General features: G+C 36.2%; 1 protein-coding gene and 1 long non-coding RNA gene across 2 annotated transcripts; one reads left to right on the top strand and one right to left on the bottom strand.

The window, feature by feature from the left end:
• The first annotated feature begins 15,541 nt into the window (after positions 1-15,541).
• On the top strand, positions 15,542-18,073 carry LOC109208944. Its single transcript, XR_002065285.1, has 4 exons — positions 15,542-15,663; positions 16,794-16,907; positions 16,995-17,212; positions 17,771-18,073. It is a non-coding gene; the product is annotated as an uncharacterized LOC109208944 (long non-coding RNA).
• A 709-nt stretch (positions 18,074-18,782) lies between these two features.
• Positions 18,783-20,061, bottom strand: LOC109208947 (inactive protein RESTRICTED TEV MOVEMENT 1-like). Its single transcript, XM_019372103.1, has 2 exons — positions 19,876-20,061; positions 18,783-19,100 (listed from the first exon to the last, which is right to left on the bottom strand). The coding sequence occupies exons 1-2, from the start codon at positions 20,059-20,061 to the stop codon at positions 18,783-18,785; spliced, it is 504 nt and encodes a 167-aa protein (XP_019227648.1).
• Positions 20,062-20,559: the final 498 nt, after the last annotated feature.

Raw genomic sequence — 20,559 nt, forward strand, 5'->3', positions numbered from 1 at the left:
TGAAGTCATATTGGTTATACCTGGAAATTGTTCGTATTCACAATACAGATGTGTTCTAGAAGGGGTAGCTGAAGGCTTAAGTTTTTGAATACCACAATGCCAACCGTTTTGACCGTAAGGGAACAGTAATGGATATCGCAATGGGTCATAATATCCGTAATAATAGTTTACCAGCTGGCTTCTATCACTTTTTGTATAAATTCGGATATGTGGTGTAGAGATACAATTATTGGTATCTTGTTCTACCCATATCCCTGCCACTTCCGACGTAGTTAGTAGATTGTATATTCGTTGATCTAGACCAGCATCACACTTAAGTGCAATGTAGAAATCTGATAATTGTGGGATATTTATTAAGGATTTAAAATATAGAGTAAGGATTGATTTTTAATATTTCCATTAAATTTTTCACAGTACACTCGTTCAATTTATTGGAACATGCCATTCGATTTATCACTTCATTTTCATTATCATAGAAATATAATTGTAGATTTTTTCCTTTTTCATTACTTGGTATCAAGTCATTTATGAAATGATACATTTGTCCCTGAACTCGAAATGTGTAAATACCTTTATTCCTCTTTGCCAGCTCTTTGTCATAGCTTACTCCCAGGGATGTGAACGCAAATATATTATTGTATGTTCTTATGTAGGTTCGAAAATGCTTTGATTCTTCAGTATTTTCTATATATAGATTTCTTAACTCTTGCGGTACTTGATGTGAAATTAGCTTAACGGTGCCTTTGCGGCAACAGAATGCTGGTGGTTCGTATTCAAATTTTTTGGCTCCACAAAATTTGCATTTGGGAACAGGCTTTAACATAGCATAATCAGTTGATGCTTGGATTGTTATTGTCTCTTCAATATATTGTTCATGATTTGTATTAGACGTAGATCCTAGGATACAACAATAACAAGTGTAAGTATATAATTTTAATAGTTATACATGCATACATGTATTTATAATTGCATATACCATCAAGAAATGACAATCTAGTTCTCTAACATGTTTCATATATTGAATGTCCCACAAAAGGAAGATATTGCTCGCTTGAAATATTAGCACTTATCGAGGATGATGCGTTAGTGGAGCTCTTAATTAGCGAGCAAGCAGGACGTTGTCGACCGCTTGTTTCAGCTTTATTTGCTCGTGCTCGTGCTAGGACAACCTCCTTCTTATCGTCTTGCATCATTCTATATAATTCGCGTCGCCTAGTCTTCTTGTCAGCATGTATTTTTTAGGAGTTGTCAATTTTATGATTTTTACTCGACATTTCACTCGTCTACTTCCTGAATGGGAAATGTCACGTACATATTTACATTACTGAATGTAAAAAAATCCACATATGGAATAGCCTTAAAGCTGCGCGTAGTATGCATGTATGCTTACATTTTTTAGAAGAACCCACGTAAAAACGTACAATACCTATAAATAGATGAGTAGAGGTTAGAAAATTTACCTTCTGGTTCAAGTGCTACTGCATAACAAAAGTAGAAAACAACCACAACGGATCGCAGGAGCTGCAATGACAAAGAGAATAAATAGTCATGCACAACAGAGGCAAAAAAGCAAAGAACAAATAGAGGCCTCATATTAAACTTTGACTTTAGGCCCTGCATATACTTGAATTGCATCTGCCATAGACCTATCAAAATAATTTTGAAACCAAAAACTATTCATTCTATATATATATATATATGGTGAACGACGTAGCTAGAAGCACACAGAATTACAATCAGAAAGAAAAGCTTTTCCATTCTAATAATGAGATAGAAATAGATAACAAAAGCTAATATTAACTCTGAAGGTTCCTGAGAAATAACTCCAACAGAAACAAAATCATTCATGCTTAAGTAATTCCACTCTAATTATATCATTTGATTCCAAGATATTTACAATCTTCTAAGAAGCAAAAAGATTGTCTATATAATTCACCTTATTACACATTTAAGACGCAAATAAACAATTGTAATCTTTCTAGCTCAACAATAGGTTTATGTTTAAAGATCTAACTAAATCAGCCGTAACCATATCCAAGTAGAATACAAAACCAAGTTATTAATTAATATTTAATTTAGCCAATCTAAAGTTTCTGTGCAAATTCCAAAAAATCTGTCCCTGGCTTATCAATGTGATAACATACGGAAGAAAAAGCAATCTTAAACTACTTAGGCTACTCAACACATTAACTCATTTTTCAAAAATTTAAAAGATGGAAAACAACAAAGGTCCATTTCTAAGTAGAACTCCTTCGACACGAAGAGTGACTACTGGTACATTCCTTGAAAAACAGATGGTACTGTAACGACCCGGCCGGTCGTTTTAAGAATTAACGCCCCGATCCCCTATTAACTGCCTTCCCCGTATTTATTTCTGCTATTGTGAGTTGCCGGGAGGATTTATTTGGAGTTTCGGAGAGTTTTGGGACACTTAGTCCCTAAATGAGAGTTTAAGTTTTAGAATTTGGACCATAGTCGGACCAGTGTGAAGACGGCCTTGGAATGGAATTTCGATGGTTCCATTAGCTCCATTGGGTGATTTCGGGCTTAGGGGCGTGTTCGGATTGTGTTTTGGAGGTCCGTAGCTATTTAGGCTTGAAATGCCGAAAGTTGAATTTTTGAAGTTTCCGGTTCGATAGTGAGATTTTGATCTAAGGGTCAGTTCCGGAAGTTGGAGTAGCTCCGTAGTGTTGAATGTGACGTGTGCGCGAAATTTCAGGTCATTCGGACGAGGTTTGATAGACTTTTTGATCGAAAGCGTAATTGAGAGTTTTGAAGTTCTTAGGCTTGAATCCGAAGTTAATTGGTTGATTCGATGTTGTTTTAGGTGTCTTGAGGATTGGTATAAGTTTGGATAGTGGTATATGACTTGTTCGTGCTTTTGGTTGAGGTCCCGAGGGCCTCGGGATGATTTCGGATGGTTAACGGGAAGTTTGGAGTTGGGAATTTGCAGCTGAAGCTGTTGAGTCTGCTGTCATAATCGCACCTGCGACTTGGGGACCGCAGGTGCGAGCCCGCAAAAGCGAAAGGGAAGCCGCAGATGCGGCCAAGAGGAAGAAGGGCTGGAACCGCAGATGCGGGAGTTTTGCCGCACCTGCGAGATCGCAGGTGATAGACAGTCACATAAGCGGAAAGTCTCCATTTAATGAAAAGTCGCAGGTGCGACTTGGTCTACACAGAAGCGGGATGCGGTTTCACTAGTCAGAAAAGGGGCAGAAACGAGGGTTTAGTTTCAAAACTTGGAAAATTGATTTGGGAGCTCGGGATTGGCGATTTTGAGAGAGATTTCCACCTCGGTGTTTTGGGTAAGTAATTCTTACTCGATTTTGATAAATTTTCACGAATCTATGCTTAAATTCATCCTTTAAATTCGAATTTGGAGTAGAAAAATTGGAGAAAAGTTGGAAAAGTTCCTAGATCTAATTTTTGAGTTTGGATCAAGATTTTGATGTCAGATTGGAGTAATTTCTATATATATGAACTCGTGAGAGTGTGAGGATTTCGAATTTGTAAATTTTACCCGATTCCGAGACGTGGGCCCGAGGGGCATTTTGGTCATTTTTCCTAATTTCGCGTATTAACTTAGAATTAATTAGTAGAATCAGTTACTTGAAGTTATATTTACATTATGCAATTGACTTGAATAGATTTGGGCCATTTGGAGTCGAGTACTCGTGGCAAAAGCGTGGTTTCGGGTTGATTTTTAGCTGGTTCGAGGTAAGTGGTTTGCCTAACCTTGTGTGGGGGAAACTCCCCTTAGGATTTGGTATTATTGATATTTGAAATACCTTGTACGTAAGGTGACGAGTGTGTACTTGTGCTAATTATTGAAAATCTGGTTTTCCTTAAGTAACTATAATTGTGTTTCCTTTCCTGTTTATACTACTTGTAATTTAAGCCTGTTGTTAGCTTAGGGAAGCATGTTTAATTGACTTAATTGCTTTACTTGCTCAAATTACCTTAATTGGATTATGTGTAGCATGCTAGGCTAGAAATACCTGTTTTACCTTGGTATGGAATTTGAGTTGATTTGTGTATTCTTCGTGTTGTTGCTGTGTGTTTACTTTGGGACTACGGGACGGTATCCCGGGAGATCCCCCTGCATGTTTACTTTGGGACTACGGATCGGTATTCCGGGAGATCCTCCCCCCTACACTTTTATATTGGAACTACGGGACTGCACCCGGTAGATTCCCCCAGTACTGAGTACTTACATTTGGGACTACGGATCGGTATTTCGGGAGATCCCCGCGCATTATGAGTTGGACTACGGGACAGTATCCCGGGAGATCCATTGGATATTTATATTTGGGACTACAGGATGGTATCCTGGGAGATCCCCGGTTGTTATCTCTGTGTTGAGCTGTATTTTTTTTTTTTCCGTGATTATTTCGTCTCTGTTATAGTTGTTGTTGTTCTTTCCATCCTGTGTTACTTCTTACTGTTGCACTTATTATACTGTCTTATTCCACACTATTATACCTTGTATTTCATTTAACCTTAGTAGCCCTGACTTTCCTCGTCACTACCCGACCGAGGTTAGGCTTGGCACTTACTGAGTACCGCTGTGGTGTACTCATGCCCTTTCTGCGCATGTTTCTCATGTGCAGATCCAGGTACTTCGACTCAATCCTACCACCCTTGAGGCGAGGCGGATTTCCCAGAGACTTCGAGGTATATCTGCCGCGTCCGCAGACCGAGGAGTCCCTTTCTATTCTCTCTTTAAGTTAGCCCTTCTGTATTTTCTTTTGTTAGACATTCTGGAGTGAGATACTTGTAGACATTCAAAAGCTTGTGATTTCATGAGATTTCGGGTTTTGGAAAATGTTGTTTCAGTTTCGAGAGTTTGTATTGTATATGCCGAGCGGCATCTTAAACGCTTCGTTATGTTATTTTTGTAGTTTATGGTTAGTTTTATTCTGTTATTTCTGTATTCCGCAATTTGTTAGGCTTACCTAGTCGTAGAGACTAGGTGCCGTCACGATAGTTCACGGAGGGCGAACTGGAGTTGTGACAAGGACTCACACATTCTAATATATACCGATTTGCTTTTTCTTTTCAAAACTGGACCAAGTTTATGAAATGTTCTGCCGGTGAAAAGCTGGGGAAGATTTTGGCATTATTTCACCATGTACCTATCAGGTGGCACTTGCGTTACACTTATTATGATCGGAGGTGGAACTATGAAAATTTTCTTCTAAACAATATTTGATTCTGATCATTTTGTTGTCAAACTTCGACCTCGACTCTGCCAATGACACTACCTATGTTCCTTTTCTCCGTGATATCGATAACACTCAGCAATGTGTGTGTTCTATCATCTATATAGAAAAATAAGCTCTGAAAACTGAACTTCTACATAATCGACATTTATGAAAATAAGCTCCAAAAACTCAACTTATACATAATCAGTACATAAAGGAATCAACAAAAAGAGACAACCATTAATGGATCAATTTTTAGCTCGAAACACAAACACCGACTTGCAGTACTCACATCGACGATTAACATAAAAATTCCATTTATTAAATTCGATAAAAAAATCAAACTTTAACCAAAAACAAAAAAGAATCCTAAACAAAAATTCAACTGATACATATAAAATAATAATAACAAAAAATACCTAGGCGTAAACCACCATGAAAATCGGAAGCTACTGAAACAGACAACAAGAGAGAGTGATTCAAAGAGAGAGAAGATAGATTCAGTGATAATCTGGCTGAAAAAAATCAAGAATCAAAAGCGATTCTCCCTGTCTCTTCATAAACCCCAAAATAAATATTACACCAAATCTTGTGTTGGTGTAATATTTGGTGGCAGAAATTCAAGCAAGTAAAAGAAACTGAATTTGTTTTCTTGATTTCAATCCATCTCCGGAAAAAAAATTACAATTTCATCCATCAAAATCCTAACTCGAAAATCTGTAATTAATTCACTCTGTTTTCATGAATTTGAAACAAAAAAGAAGGAGAAACAGATAGAAAACAACTAAATTTATATTAAAGAATAAGAAAAGCACCTGCAAGTTGAAGAGATGAGGAAGACCGAAGATATCTGAGAAGCTCTATAAATTGTGATGTAAAGAAATCGGATAAAACCCACCTTTGGAATAACCTAAATGCTACACGTAGTAGTTGGGTAGATACAGAAAAGCCACGTATACAGATAAGCTTAAAGATCTAATATCCCTCAAACAAAACTTAAAAGACACATAAGCAAGCATGTCGAAACTCATGCTCTTCTAATGTATAGGAATATATCTTTTACACTATAATGTGAGAGATTCATCCTTATTTTCAAAGGTTTGTTTTAGTATTTGGTTAAAGTTAAAAACATGTGCAGTTGAAGTTGAAAAGGAGAATTTGAAAGTTAAAACTGAGTTTGAATATAAACTTCACTTGAACAGACATTTTTAATTTTATGATGAAATCCATAAATAGTTCACTTGACATAAAAAACAAAAAAAATAACAACAACAACAAGCCCATTGAAATCCCACAAGTGGGGTTTAGGGAGGATGAAGTGTATGCAAACCTTACCACTACCTAATGAAGGTCGAGAGGTTGTATCCGAAAGATCATCGGCTCAAAATAAGCGAAAATGAAGCAATAAACAGATAGTAGCAACAACCAGGTAAGTAGATATGGAAACAAATGAAGATACGTGCAACAACAAATATCTAAGAATACAACACTATAAAAATAGATTCAGTCTTGCTGGAAATAATGACACAATATGAAATAGCAATGGGCTAGGCATAGAAAAATACAAGACTAGGACTAATACTACTGGGATGCCTAGACGAAACTCTAGACTTCATGTCAACCAACAACCCTAATTCTCGATATTCACACCCTCCTATCGAGGGTCATGTCCTCGGTAAGCTAAAGTAGCGCCACGTCCTGCCTAATCACCTCACTCCAGTACTTCTTAGGCCTCCCTCTACCCCTCATCTGACCCGCCATGGTCAACCTCTCACACCTCCTATTTGGGGCATCAGGGTCTCTCCTTTTCACATGCCCGAAACATCTCGGCCTCGAATTCCCGCAACTTATCTTCTATAGGAGCCATGCCCACCTTGTCCTCATTTCCGCTACTTTCAACTTTTGACACATGAGATTTCTTGACTGGCCAATACTCAGCTCTATACAATATGGTCGGTCTAACTACCGCTTCATAGAACTTGCCTTTAAGTCTATATGGCACATTCTTGTTGTTGATATCCAATTTTGCCCTCATATTTTCTCAAAAAGTATATATACTTTCAAAACATTATTTTGCATCATTATTTAGTTTACAAAATATATACAAGCATTTTCTATAATTTTTAGAGCTTTAAAATTAACTTTCCTGCATTTAAATTACTCGAATACTTATTAATTACTCCTTTCAATTATTTTGTGATGACTTAATTACCTAAAATTATTATTTGCATCTATAATACATGTTTCAAATACTTTTACTTCATTTTATATAATTACAATAGTATTTCTTTTAGCTATTTGCACAATCTTGCAATAATAGCCTATATTTTGCATTTTATTCAAGGTCAAACTAATATCTTATATTTTTATAATCTTTTACTATTGTTTTAAAATATTACTTTGAATAAATAGAATTTTTATAATTTATTTAATTATTTTATTAAATTATTTTCCCCTTAATTTCCTATTTTAAAATATGGCCTAAAATTGGGATTAATTTGGACCAAACAAGCCCCAAATCCCTGGCCCAATCCCTAAGCCTAATCCAAACGACCATTTTATCCCTAACCCAGCCCAAAAAACCCGACCCAGCTCTTCTTGAATCCTACCGTTGCTAAAAAGTGATCAACAGCTCACAACACTCATCCTCACTCTCCTTATATCCCCTCACCCAAACCCTAATCCCCATTTCTCTTCATCAGCCGCCCTCAAACACTCATCCCTCCCACCAAAACCCTAGCCTCCCTCTCAATCTTCTTCGAATCTGTCTCAATCATGGATTCCTTCCGTGATTTTCTTGCCTTTTTTTATGTGTTACCTCAGTATTATTTGCAAGATTATGGTGTCACGTAGTACTTGCCTAAACTTGGCAAGTACCATCTCTTAGATTCGGGCTCGTTCAACTTCAATTTCTAAGATCTGGACAATATCTTATCCATATACATGGAAGAGTAGTCGATTTCTCATACCAGTAGATGGATTTTCAAATGTTGAACCCTAATTAGGGTTTGATTTTGGATTTCTTTGCTTTACTGGTTGCTTTATGATTGCATATATGTTTTTCCTTTCTTTGTTCATGTTTGATTGACTTCTTTCCTTATTTACTCGCATGGTTTAACTACTATATAAATCCATCCCCATTCCCCTGTGAAACAGACCTTTAATCGCGAGATTCACTAAAAATTGAAGTTATTGTTTTATCATTCTCTCTTCTCTTGTTTTGTACTCTGGTTCTTGGCCGGCTGAAAGCCTAGGCCACCGGATTTCGAGTTTTCAACTTTTCTTGGTGCAAGCACTGCCCATGGGTTCATTCGAAGCCCTTGGGAACTCTGACGCACTAAGACTCTGAGTTCTTGCTCTTTGTTGATAATCAGAGTATTGTGGAGTTGGTTCTTTCTTGTTGTTTGTTTTTATCAACTGATAACTGGTAAGTATTTTGGCTTTTACAATTTTGTTCTTATGTGTTCATAATTTGCATATTCTTACCTCTAAAATTTGTGACCTGATGTGTTTCTGGGCTAATTCTGTGTGCAACCTTGTTAGATTTGCACTTGTTTTGAACCTCTTTAGCATTTGATTTTACCTAAATCTGTTAGTTATGAGATATGTTATTTGAATACGCTTCACCTAAATAATTTAGACCCTCTTAAGTTCATTTAGCCTAATATGTTGATACCTGAATGTCTACATTTTCTCTTTGAGATGAGGTTGCTTTCCTACTCTGTTCTGAATTCCTGTAGTGACTAACTCACATCTGTAATGTGTTCTAATCTATGTTAAGACCTTCACTGTTAACTATGATCCACTCCCATGCTAGTTTTGGCACTTTGTTATGTCTTTGTTTGCTGAATCCCATATCCTTTAGTGATTATTTGAGACTTTGGAGTAGCTATCTCAACTTGTGTTTCCTTACCATGTTGGATACTGTTTTGCTTCATGATGTAAGTTAGCATGTCTGTCTTTTGATATTGTGATGTATACTTAACATAATTTGGTCCCCTAGGTTTTAAATACTTTAAGTTAATTCTCTACTTCAGACTCGTTTGGTATTATGTACCTTTGTATGTCAACTTGTAATCTCAGAAACCTTGATGCTCCTGTCTTTTACAAAATATTTTCTGCCGGATATGCTAAGTGTTTGAACTTGTGATAACAACCTGTTCTTTGAGTTTTGTTGATTCTCTTTGCTCATATGTCACCCCTGTCATGTCTGCTTCTAAAACTATAAGTGCACCTCTTCAAATTCTATCATTTGATCAATATTCTCTCACTCTCATTTGTTACCTACACTATTCTGAATTTACCACCCTTGGCCGGCTGAAAGCCAAGGCCACCAAGACTTTCACTATTGACCTCCCTAGTGTGAGCACTGCTCGGGGTCTATTTGAGACCCTTGTGAACTCTGACGCACTTGGATCTGGGGTCATTTGGCCACTCTCTTTACTACTGAGACTTGAGCTATCTCTAACACTCAGTTCTTTCCTCATTCTATCTACTGAATCTGCAAACTGGGTTGTTTAAGTGATTTCTGTGTAATTCAATGTTTGGGTCATATGGTTAATATGTGGTTGTTTGGTTTGGCTTGAGTTCCTCTATGGTTTCTAGGCTGTGCTGATGAACATAATCCCCTGTTGGGACCTGGGTATGCTTTTTGTGATGAAAGAGTTTGTTGAAGGCCCAGGCAATACTGGGTATCTCCTTTTGGGCTTACTGTAGGCCTATTATTATCTTTCGTGTAATATTTGTACTTATATTTATCATCTGGTTTGTAATAAATTTTGTAATAAACAATTGGAGTGTTAGTGAAATCGGGAAAATAGGCATACTCTAATATTTACATGCAAGGGTAGAAAATATACTTATAGGATTCGTATGATCTACTTGTTATCCAACCTGCCATATATGCTATTCAATTTCCATGTACACGGTAGAAATCATGCATTAGGAGAATCACACACTCACACAACTTGTCTATTGTCAAAGCATAAGTGCTTTATTTATTCCTATGTCTACTGCTATGTGTTACTAGGCAGCATGCCTACAAGAAACAGGTGTTAATAAACATTGCTTCAAATTGTATAACTACAACCTATTCATTAGATACCATGCCTAGAGAATTATACTAGTTCGTGTTATACTAATCTTCATTTAGAAATCATGCATATAGGACTTTAATTGGTTAATTTGCTATTGTATCATACTGCTCACCTAGAAAACATACCTATAGGGGCTAAGGTGTAATCAGTTTCAGTCGTCAATCGTTAGAAATCCTGCCTATAGGGTATTACCACTCGCTTTAAAGTGTTAATGCTGAACTTTCAAACACTGTTTCATTGCTTAGCCGTGCCACTATTAGAAAGCATGCCCATAAGATCAAATACGAGTAATTCTGAGTATTTCCAATGGTTATCACTGCCCCCTACTGCATAAATCACTTAGAGATCGTGTCTATAGGTTTAATAACTTATAACCTGTAATCTCATTAATCAACATGCAATACCAAATACTCCTAAACTGTATAGTTGTGTGGAAATCATGTCTATAAGTTTAGAGTGGCGCCTTGCATCTGAAACTGCCTGCACGTTTAAATCCAAGGTCACATAGAAATCATGTCTATAGGGTTTAATGACTTTAATTTGCCTCAATTCTAAAACGGTCTAACGCCTAATGTGAGAATTTGTTTGCATGCATTTGCTGTCTAAGTGTGGAGGCTAACTTGAGCCCTTAGGTGCCCTTTACATAAAGTCCAACTTGTTTTGTATGTCGCCTAGTTTTATCATTCTGAGCAGCCTAAGTAAAGTCTAGAACCACCCTAAATAAAGGTCCAATATCTCCTGGACCATAGGCATGGGACGGGTAGTGCACACATAGGGTACGACATAGAATTGAATTAGAGCGCTTTTAGGTAAACAACTTTAAAATAGTAATCGGGTAGCAAGAGATGATAGTCTGTGCCCGCTAAATAATATGAGTAACTCCCTACCTCAAGAGAGTTGTGATGTATTATTTATGTTGCAAGGGGTGATCCTCTAGGCTAAAAACACTTAGAACCCCCTCTTCTTTATACATTTAGTCATCTAATATAGACCGTTATAGTTATATCCTTGTAATATTTATTTCTCATTGTGTTATAATAAAACTCATTGACCTTTTTATTCTCTTTGTTTATTTGATCATCGTGCCTAATTATAATCCATATAGTCTTAAGTTCGGCCGGGACCACAGTTGTGGACCTCGAAGAGTGCCTAACACCTTCTCTTTGAAGTAATTTGAGACCTTACCCGATCTTTGGTGGCGTTGACTAGTCAAACAGAGTTCTGCATAATAGGTGCCCTAACGCACCTTAAAAACCGTTAGGTGGCGAATCTTCTTCTTTTAGCACTCTATCTCCCATCTAAAAGAGTTGTCACAATGTTGAAACCCGCTTTCGCGAGAAAACGGGGTGCGACACTTGTCATACAAAACACCAAAAGCAAGCCTCCATTTTATCGATCCCGCTCCAATACGGTGTATGACATCCTTGTCGATCTCCCCATTACACTGTATCACAGACCCAAGATATTTGAAACTATCTCTCCTTCTAGGATGACTTGTGTATCCACCATCACGTCCACTTCTGCTTCATGAGCCCCAACACTAAACTTATACTCTAAGTACTCTGTATTCGTCCTGCTCGACTTGAAACATTTAGACTCCAAGGTCCGTCTCCACACCTCTAGCTTTAATTTAACCCCACAACGTGTCTCATCAATCAGCACTATGTCATCTACAAATAACATACACCATGACACCTTTCCTTAAATGTGTCGTGTCAACACATCCATCACCAGGCAAAAAAAAATGGGCTAATAGCTGATCCTCGATGTAACCCTATCTCCAAAGGAAAATAGTCCGAGTCACCTCCCACAACCCTCACTCGAGTCTTAGCTTTATCGTACATGTCCTTAATCACTCTAATGTACGTTACCGGGACACCGCTAATGTAACACCCCGAAAATTCAGCTTAGGTGTGAATGTGTTAAATGAGTGGTAAGGTTATATTTTGGACATGTGAAGTTCCATTGGTATGATTATGGGTGGAAATAGTTATTTTAGAATCAAGACGAAGAGTGAAGTGTACAAGATTCGATAAAATCTACAAAGTTTACAAAAGATCAGTCTTGCAGGAGGTTTGGTGAAAAACTTGTAAGGTATTTGGAAAACCTCGAAACATGAAAGTTGTAGTCCTTTGAAATATCTTTCCAACGATATATTATGGAGCCTGAACGGATCTCTGTGAAAAATGTTATGCTTGTTTTATAGATCAGTATGCGATACGTGCGCCCTGTAGCGCGCCCCTAGCGCGGCCGCGCTTCTTTTGAGGCAGTGTTACTATCGTTTTGCGCGGTCACTAGCACGGTCAGGTCTTCAGGTGCGCGGGCGCGCTCGTGAGGGGTCGTTTTAAAGCCATATTTTGTCCCCCACAGCCCTAAAACATAAAAACTTGCTCTAGAAAAGGGAACTCTCAAAAACCTAACTCCTTAAGGGTCCTTCCACCACCCAAGGTAAGTTCTAATGGTGATTCTAAGTTAATTTCAATTTTCCTACATCTTATTAACATGAATAAACCCTCCATATCATTAGATATTCGATTGGGACATCATTGTTGAGAGAAGGAAGCCTAGAACTCGAATTCAAAGGGTTTGAACTTCAAAAAGGTAATGTCTTCACCCTCTAATTGATTCTAGTATTGGTTTAATGATTATAAACCCTAGTTCATGAGATATGATTTGATGGGTTTGATAGAAAATCATGAACGATTATAGGTTTGGGGTGTTGATTGTTGATTATTGGTTAAGGGTGTTGTTTACCTTATGGGTGATAAAGAATAATGTTGATTATAACTATTTGAGACTTTAGAATTTATCTAGGAGCAAGGGAATGGGTTATTGGGTGTAGAGACACCATTAATAAGGACTATGAAGCTTTATTCTCACCAAGTGTTTGATAAGATGCTTAAGTGACCAAAACATGAGCATCATAGCTAATATGGAATCCCTTTGACTTGTATTGCTATAGATTAAAGTTAAAAAGGGTTGACAAACGTTGTATTACGCTCAAGAGCAGGAAGTTAAGGTATGTGAGGCTAACTCTCTATGTTTGGGAATTTTAATGATTCTCCCTACACTATGCTTCTTTTACGACGTAACCAATTACCTCAGAAATATAGTTAAGCCTAGTTCCTTGAATAATTGTAGAACTTCTATTCTCTAGCTTCATAACTCGTTCATGACTTTCATTCTGAATGTTGTGAGCTCAGTTCGTATTCAATATAGACTTGGGCTTGATGTCCCTGAGTCTCAGTATATCTTACTCACCATGTCATAAACAGTTAAAGTTTCAGTGTTCATAATCAGTTCAAGAATACATGTCTCAGTCTAGTCCTATTCAGTATTCCAGTATTATGTAACTCAGTGTGATTCAGCATTTCAGTATCATGTATTGTAATATGATTCTCAGTTCCTTATTTTATATTCTTGAATGTTGAACAGCTGTATTTGGGCATGAGGCCTCAGTTTATGCTTTATGCATCTTTGGTCCTGAGGCCGCAATTATGTATAAGTATACTTGGGCCCGAGGCTGCAGTTGTGCATATATATATATATACACACACACACACACACACACACACACACATATATATATATATATATATATATATATATATAGGGCCTGAGGCCGCAGTTTATTTATTCAGATAAACAGGTTGTTCATCATTCAAAAGAGGGATTATTCATATCCTTACTTCATTTGTTCAGTTCAATTATTAGTTATCATTTCAGTTATCAATTATCAATTCTCAGTTATCAGCTTAGTTTCAGTTTCAGCATTATAATTCTTTCTTTCAGTTGCTTTACACACCAGTGCAATTCAAATGTACTGACGTCTCTTTTGCCCGGGGCCTGCATCTCACAATGCAGGTAATGATTTACAGGTTGACGATTCAGAGCGCTAGGACTCTCATATCAGCTGTTTGGTGATCTTTCGGGGCATTATCATTACTTTACAGCCCTTCAGTATTTTCAGACAGTCAATGTTTTCAGTACTTCATTAGAGGCTTCATAGACTAGAATAACAGTTAGACAGAGTCTCAGGCTTTTCATGTTAAGTTATGTTGGCTACAAATATATTTCAGAATTGTATTAGTATTTCCGCACTTTGATTTATATCATCCAGACTTTCAGTATATCAGCATGTGTTAGTTTATCTTCTGTATTCAGTATGTTATGATATCACATGTTGATTCAGCCAGCCAGTTGGTTCGCTCGGTCACATGTAGTTAGGCACCGAGTGCCGTGTTACGTCCAGGCCCAGGTTCAGGGCGTGACAGCTAATCTCCAAACATCTCTATAAAACCTGCCTAGGGACTTTATCATAGGCTTTTTCTAAGTCAATAAACACCATATGCAAGTCCTTCTTCCTCTCCCTATATTGTTCCATCAACCTCCTTACGAGATGAATAGCTTCTGTAGTCGACCGCTCTGGCATGAAACCGAACTGGTTCTCCAAAATAAGAAAAGCATCACCTTACGATGTTCATGACCAATTGGATCCTGACATACCAGTAGGTACCAGAACACACTCCTTCTCACCCTACTCTCGACCACCCTCTCCCAAACTTTCATGGTGTGACTCATCAACTTGATGCCTATATAGTTATTGTAATTTTGGATATCACCCTTGTTCTTGTACAACGGGACTATCAAACTCCGCCTCCACTCTTCGGGCATCATCTTCATCCTAAAAATAACATTAAACAAATCAGTAAGCCACTCCAAGCCTGTCCATCCCACGTTCTGCCAAAATTCCACTGGAATCTCGTTTGGTCTGATCGCCCTGCCCCTCTTCATCTTTCGCATAACCTCCTCAACCTTATACGCTCACTTGAGATACTCACTGAATTCTTATTTCAAATTCAAATCTTTATTTCAAGTTAAATAATAAAAACATATAAAAACTTTAATTTGCATTTAATGTATCATTATTTTTCAATGATTTTAAAAGTTCCGTGCACTTATGAAGAAAAAATATCTACACTATCAAATTATTTACAAAGATTACATAATATTTATATAACAGTTATTAATAATAATTCTTTAAAAACAATAACTTACTTACTTATTTTTGCATTAATATATTAAAAATATTTACCCAATAATAATTTATAAGATAAGTATATAAAAATATATTAGGATAAACATTATTGTAAACAAATTTAAAATGGTAATTAATCTTATTCTTTGACCGGTATCGTGGCATGTTAAATGCTTTAAAGACCCCTTTTTGGCAGTGAGGACACAATTACAAAAGTGGACATTTGGGTCACTGATAAAAATTGCTCTCTCTCTCTCTCTCTCCCCCGCCGCAGCTGCCGCGTGCCACCGCCCGTCACCATCTCGCCGGCTAATTCCCTAGTCAGGTTCGATTTTCTATTTGTGCTTCAATGCTTTCCAATTCTTGAGAATTGAAAGGGAAAAGGCACACACACACACATATAAACTGGCTGCTTGTTTCTACGAATAAAGTTTTCATTTTATGTTTCACGTTTTTTTTTTCTGGGTTTATTCTGTTTTGGGGATTTTCTTGGTGAGTGTTTGGATTTGATTTTGGGAGTATTGATATTAAGATTCTTGTGGAACAAAAATTGTTTTGTGTTTTGATTCATTAATAAATGTATATGGATAAGAAGAAAAAACAATTGATTTTGTGAAGAATCAATTTTTATTTAGTGTCCTGAGTATATGCATTGCAAATTTTGCTATGTACTTGAGCTAAATTTCGAGTTAAAATTTTAGGTAGAGAAATGAAACATGTTTGAACTTAATAATAATTAATAATTATGTTTTATTATGAAGAAGTGATACACTTGGTATTAGAAGATTTAACTCCCAGTATTACTGTTGGGAGAAGTAGTTTCCCTTGTTGAAGTTTAATGGGAACTTGAATTGCTCTCTTTTTTTGTATCTTTAACTCAAGATAGTGATAAGATTCTTGAAATTGACCTAACCAAAATAAATAGGTTTAGTTGTAAGAGCAACTTGTGATGTGTAGGTTAGGCGCACGTCCTAGGGCGGATGCAGCATAGGAGTGTCGGCCTGTTGGGTTCAACTGAACCCAGTACGTTCGATGCAGAACATAAATTTATGTGTAAAATTTCACTAAAATTACAAAAACTAGTAGATATGAACCCATAACTTTAAAAATACAATGGGCTCAATGCTAATAACATTGGAGGTTGAACCAATAGAGTTTAAATCTTAAATCTTAAATCTGCCTCTGCGCACGTCACGGATTCGAACCCTGCCGCAGATTAAAGTCGGGTATTTAAGTGGTGAAGGATAGAGGGGTGGGCTCATTATCCACCGAGTTTCGGATTGTGCACCATTGGCCCTCAGGGGTTTTTTGGTTGTCAAAAAAGAAAAAAAGAAAGAAAAAAAGAATCTGATACTTGATTAGCACACCTTTCCTTCTACTTGCATCGAAAACTCTTTCCATATGCTGTTAGCTTCATATCTGCTTGAGCTAATTCTGAGTCTATTGCTGCATTAGGTTAACCGAAGTCACACCTGTTGTGTTGCTTCTCAGAATCCCCAAAGATGACAAAGGGAACGGCAATGTCATCTACTACTGTTTCAATTTTTGGAAAAGAGATCAATATAGAAGGTGAATTTCTCAATAAGTTGGATGGTAAAACGCTCGTTCAGATCCTTTATTGTTTACCCCTAAATGATTCATCTATTATTGTTTCAGTTTGTGAAGAAAAAATCTATTCAGAAGGTGAATCTATCAGTAAGTTGGATGATGACGCGCTCATTCAGATTCTTTGTTGGTTGCCCCTAAAAGATGCAGCAAGAACAAGTGTCCTCTCACGTAGATGGCGGTACTTATGGCGCAGTTCACTCATGCCACCGTTGAATACTTTGTAAATTTCCATCAAGGATTGAATGCAAGTAACCCGTACTCGTAAAGTAAGTATTCTTGCGTGAATTTTCTAGTACTTTGCTCATCAAGAAGCAAGTTAAAAGCTTGTTTTACAGCTCTGATCGGGATACAAATTCGTCCAATCAAGAAGTGCTTTTATTGATTTGTTATTTCTTGATCTTACTGGTTTAGAAGATAACGAGGAAGAAGTTGAAAACTTTTTATCGAATTTGCAGTATCTTGAACATTTATGCATAAGTGATATGTCTCTGAAGAATTAAAAGCACACAACTCATTTCTGATGCTGTGATCCAAGTGAATTGTCTTTTACATTCATTGAATTACCCTGTGGCCTGTGATATTCAATTTCAAGCCTCGTTCTCAACTCGTGAAGCTTGTCTTGCAGTGATTATTACTGAGCTTGATTTACTCAACGATTCAATTAATTACTAATAGACCTTCTATCGTTCTTGATTAAGGCATTTCCTGCAGTTTTCCGCGTAACATTTTTTTAAAGCGTAGCATTACAGTTTTTCTTGATTATGGGAGCGAGCCTTTTGCCGTGGTCATCTTAAGGTTTTTTTTTTTCCCCTTTTGCATTGCAGTGAATTTTGTGACAGACGAGTATAGAACAAATGCTGTGAAGATCTTATATAAAGATGAAGAAAATCAAAGAGAAGGCAGAGAAGCTAGCAAAGTTACCTCCTTTTTTTACTTCATTTTTAAAGTACTTTTAGAAAAGTTTGGAGCAGCACAGTATTAGACTTTTTACCCCCAACCCCCCAACCCCACCCCACCCCACCCCACCCACCCCGACCCCCCCAAACTCCCCCTTTAAAATCGATGTGATACTTTAGTATATGGAATTGCATGAAATGTAATCAAAGCATTCATTCAATTTGGAGATATGTTTAGGAAAAAAACAATGAAATGCATATTTGCTGTCCCTTAGCCATCTCAGTCGTGGCACAAGCGCAAATTAGGCTTGTTCGGCGTCGGTTTTCTGTGTTGCATACCTAATGCCAAGGCATTATCAAGCACAATCGGTTGCGTTTCGCCCCCCACGTTCGACGTGCGGGGTGAACCAAAAGCTGCAGTCCTAGTTGAATAAATATGGGCAAAAACATAAACATATTTGTCGACGATAACAACATATCCAATGTGATCTCACAAGTGGGATTTGGGGATGGCGGGGTGTACGCAAACTTTACCCCTACCTCGTTTGAGGTGAAGACAATGTTTCTTATAGACTCTTGGCACAAAAAAAGACAGGTTTGAAAAATACAAGAGAACAAAAGCTATGAAGAAAATAAGGAAACGTATTGACAACATTAGTACAAATATTGATGAATAAGAAAATGCTAGAATAATAATAATAGTAGATAACATGTCATAAACTAGAACCATGCTCCACCACAAAAAAGAGAGAAATCGCTCGACTACCCTCAACCTCCATGCTCTCCTATCTAAGTTCCTTTTAAGGTAGAGGAACGTCTAAGAGAAAGATAAAAGAAAACATAATAATTTAGTGAAAATCCAAAACTCCGATAAGATATCAGTCAACGGCCTTACCAGCGAGCTACTACTCAATTCTCACTAAGTTCGAATTTCATAAATTCATGAAACATTACTGTTATTTGCTTCCCTGTTCTCTACTATTGTAGAACAAGTAATTGGTTTGATATAAACACCGATACTTTCAAGATAATGAATATGAGTTGTGCCATGAAATCCACCAAAAGCTCCATCTGTTCCAAACTGAAAATCAAACTCAATATCAGAACTTTCATGGCTTCCAAAAGGTCCATAAGTAGCTTTATTTGTACCAAATGTGATTGATGTCACATAATTAGCAGGTTGAATTACTGTAGGATGAAATTCCACATAGTAACCACGTATCCAAGTGATAAACTCTGAGGGATAATCAAGTTTAATCTAAAAAAAAAAAAAAAAAAATCACAATAAGTTTTTATCACAAGAGTCGCGAGTTTAAGTTCTATACACTAACGACATAATGTACTTGGAAAAAAAAAATCTTGATTTTTGCTTTTCCCTAACTTAGCCGTTTGGATTTAAGAAACTTTCAAAAGATGAAAACTTTATCTTTTTTTTAGGAGAGACTTTAAATTCATAAAACTAAACCAAATTTTTACGAAAATAACCAAAAAATTGCACTTTCACACTATTTTTCTAGGAACCATTTCAGAACCTATTTTGCTTAAGCTGTTTGGACCAAAAAAACATTCTTTGAAGAACAAAGCAAAACTTCTAGAAGATTGTTTTTTTTCTTTTCAGAAATTTATTTTTTGGGAAAATGACACGATATAGCCGTTGTCAAAATAATAGCCGAAAAAAATATATTTGTGTGTGTGTATATATATATATATATATATATATATGTTATATACAAAAATTATACAAATTTTATATACTTTTTCAACTGCCAAATATAAATAGTTTTTTTGACGACGGCTAAAAGTGATAATACCCCAAAATTTTTCCTAAAATTATCCAAACGTCAATCTGTAGACCCTAAAAACATGAGTTACAAAGTACAAAATTTTCTTTTCAGCAAAAAAAATGATGAAGGAAAATTTTCAAAAGTTGTGTATTTTTTTTTTTTTTAAACATGTTCACCAAATATTTAAAATTTGAAATAAGAAAACAAAATCTGAGAATAGAAAATAATACTAGTAAATTTATAACTCACTGTATCAAATTTTAAGCCTCCATCACCACCATGTTTATTGGACAAGACAAAAGATCCATTTTTGATGAATAAAAACTGAATGAAATTCACTCTTCTACCATGAGATATAAAAATCTTGACTACTTTATCTTCCTTATCATCCCATATTTCACCATTTAATCCAATAAATGGACAGACCTTAATCATGATTATGATTTTGTTTTTGTTTAATTAGTGGAAGAAAAAGATAAAATATATGTTCAAACAACCTTGTGTATTTATATTGTTAATATAACGTTTATATGTATTGATATTGTAAAAAAGTGTTTTTACGCTATTTAAACTTTGGGATAGATGAATTTTGGGAACTTTTCAAAATTTAAATGTCAAAAATTTCAAATTTGAAATACCCACTTGCCTCGGTAATAAAAGCACTTAAGGCTCGTTTGGCCATAATTTTTTTTTAATTTTTTTGAAAGTACTTTTTCCAGAATCAGTGTTTGACCATGGAAATTTCAAATTTCACTTGTAGTTGAATTTCGAAATTTTTTAAAAATATGAAAAAACTTCAAAAAATTATTTTTCAAAAATTTCACTTCAAATCACTCGCTAAAATTAAAAAAACAGCTCCCAAATAGTATTTATATCCAAATACAACTCTAAATTTATATATATATAATTTTTTTTTTTTTTTTTTTTTTTTTT

This window comes from Nicotiana attenuata, unplaced genomic scaffold (genome assembly GCF_001879085.1).
Source record: "Nicotiana attenuata strain UT unplaced genomic scaffold, NIATTr2, whole genome shotgun sequence".
Taxonomy (NCBI): domain Eukaryota; kingdom Viridiplantae; phylum Streptophyta; class Magnoliopsida; order Solanales; family Solanaceae; genus Nicotiana; species Nicotiana attenuata.

What these genes read in the sequence shown, in the direction of transcription:
- LOC109208947 (XM_019372103.1), bottom strand. Translation starts at nt 20,061, where the DNA reads ATGATTAAGGTCTGTCCATTTATTGGATTAAATGGTGAAATATGGGAT. An exon ending in GAGGCTTAAAATTTGATACA is followed by an intron (nt 19,101 to 19,875) that starts GTGAGTTATAAA and finishes TTTTTTTTTTAG; the next exon opens with ATTAAACTTGATTATCCCTC.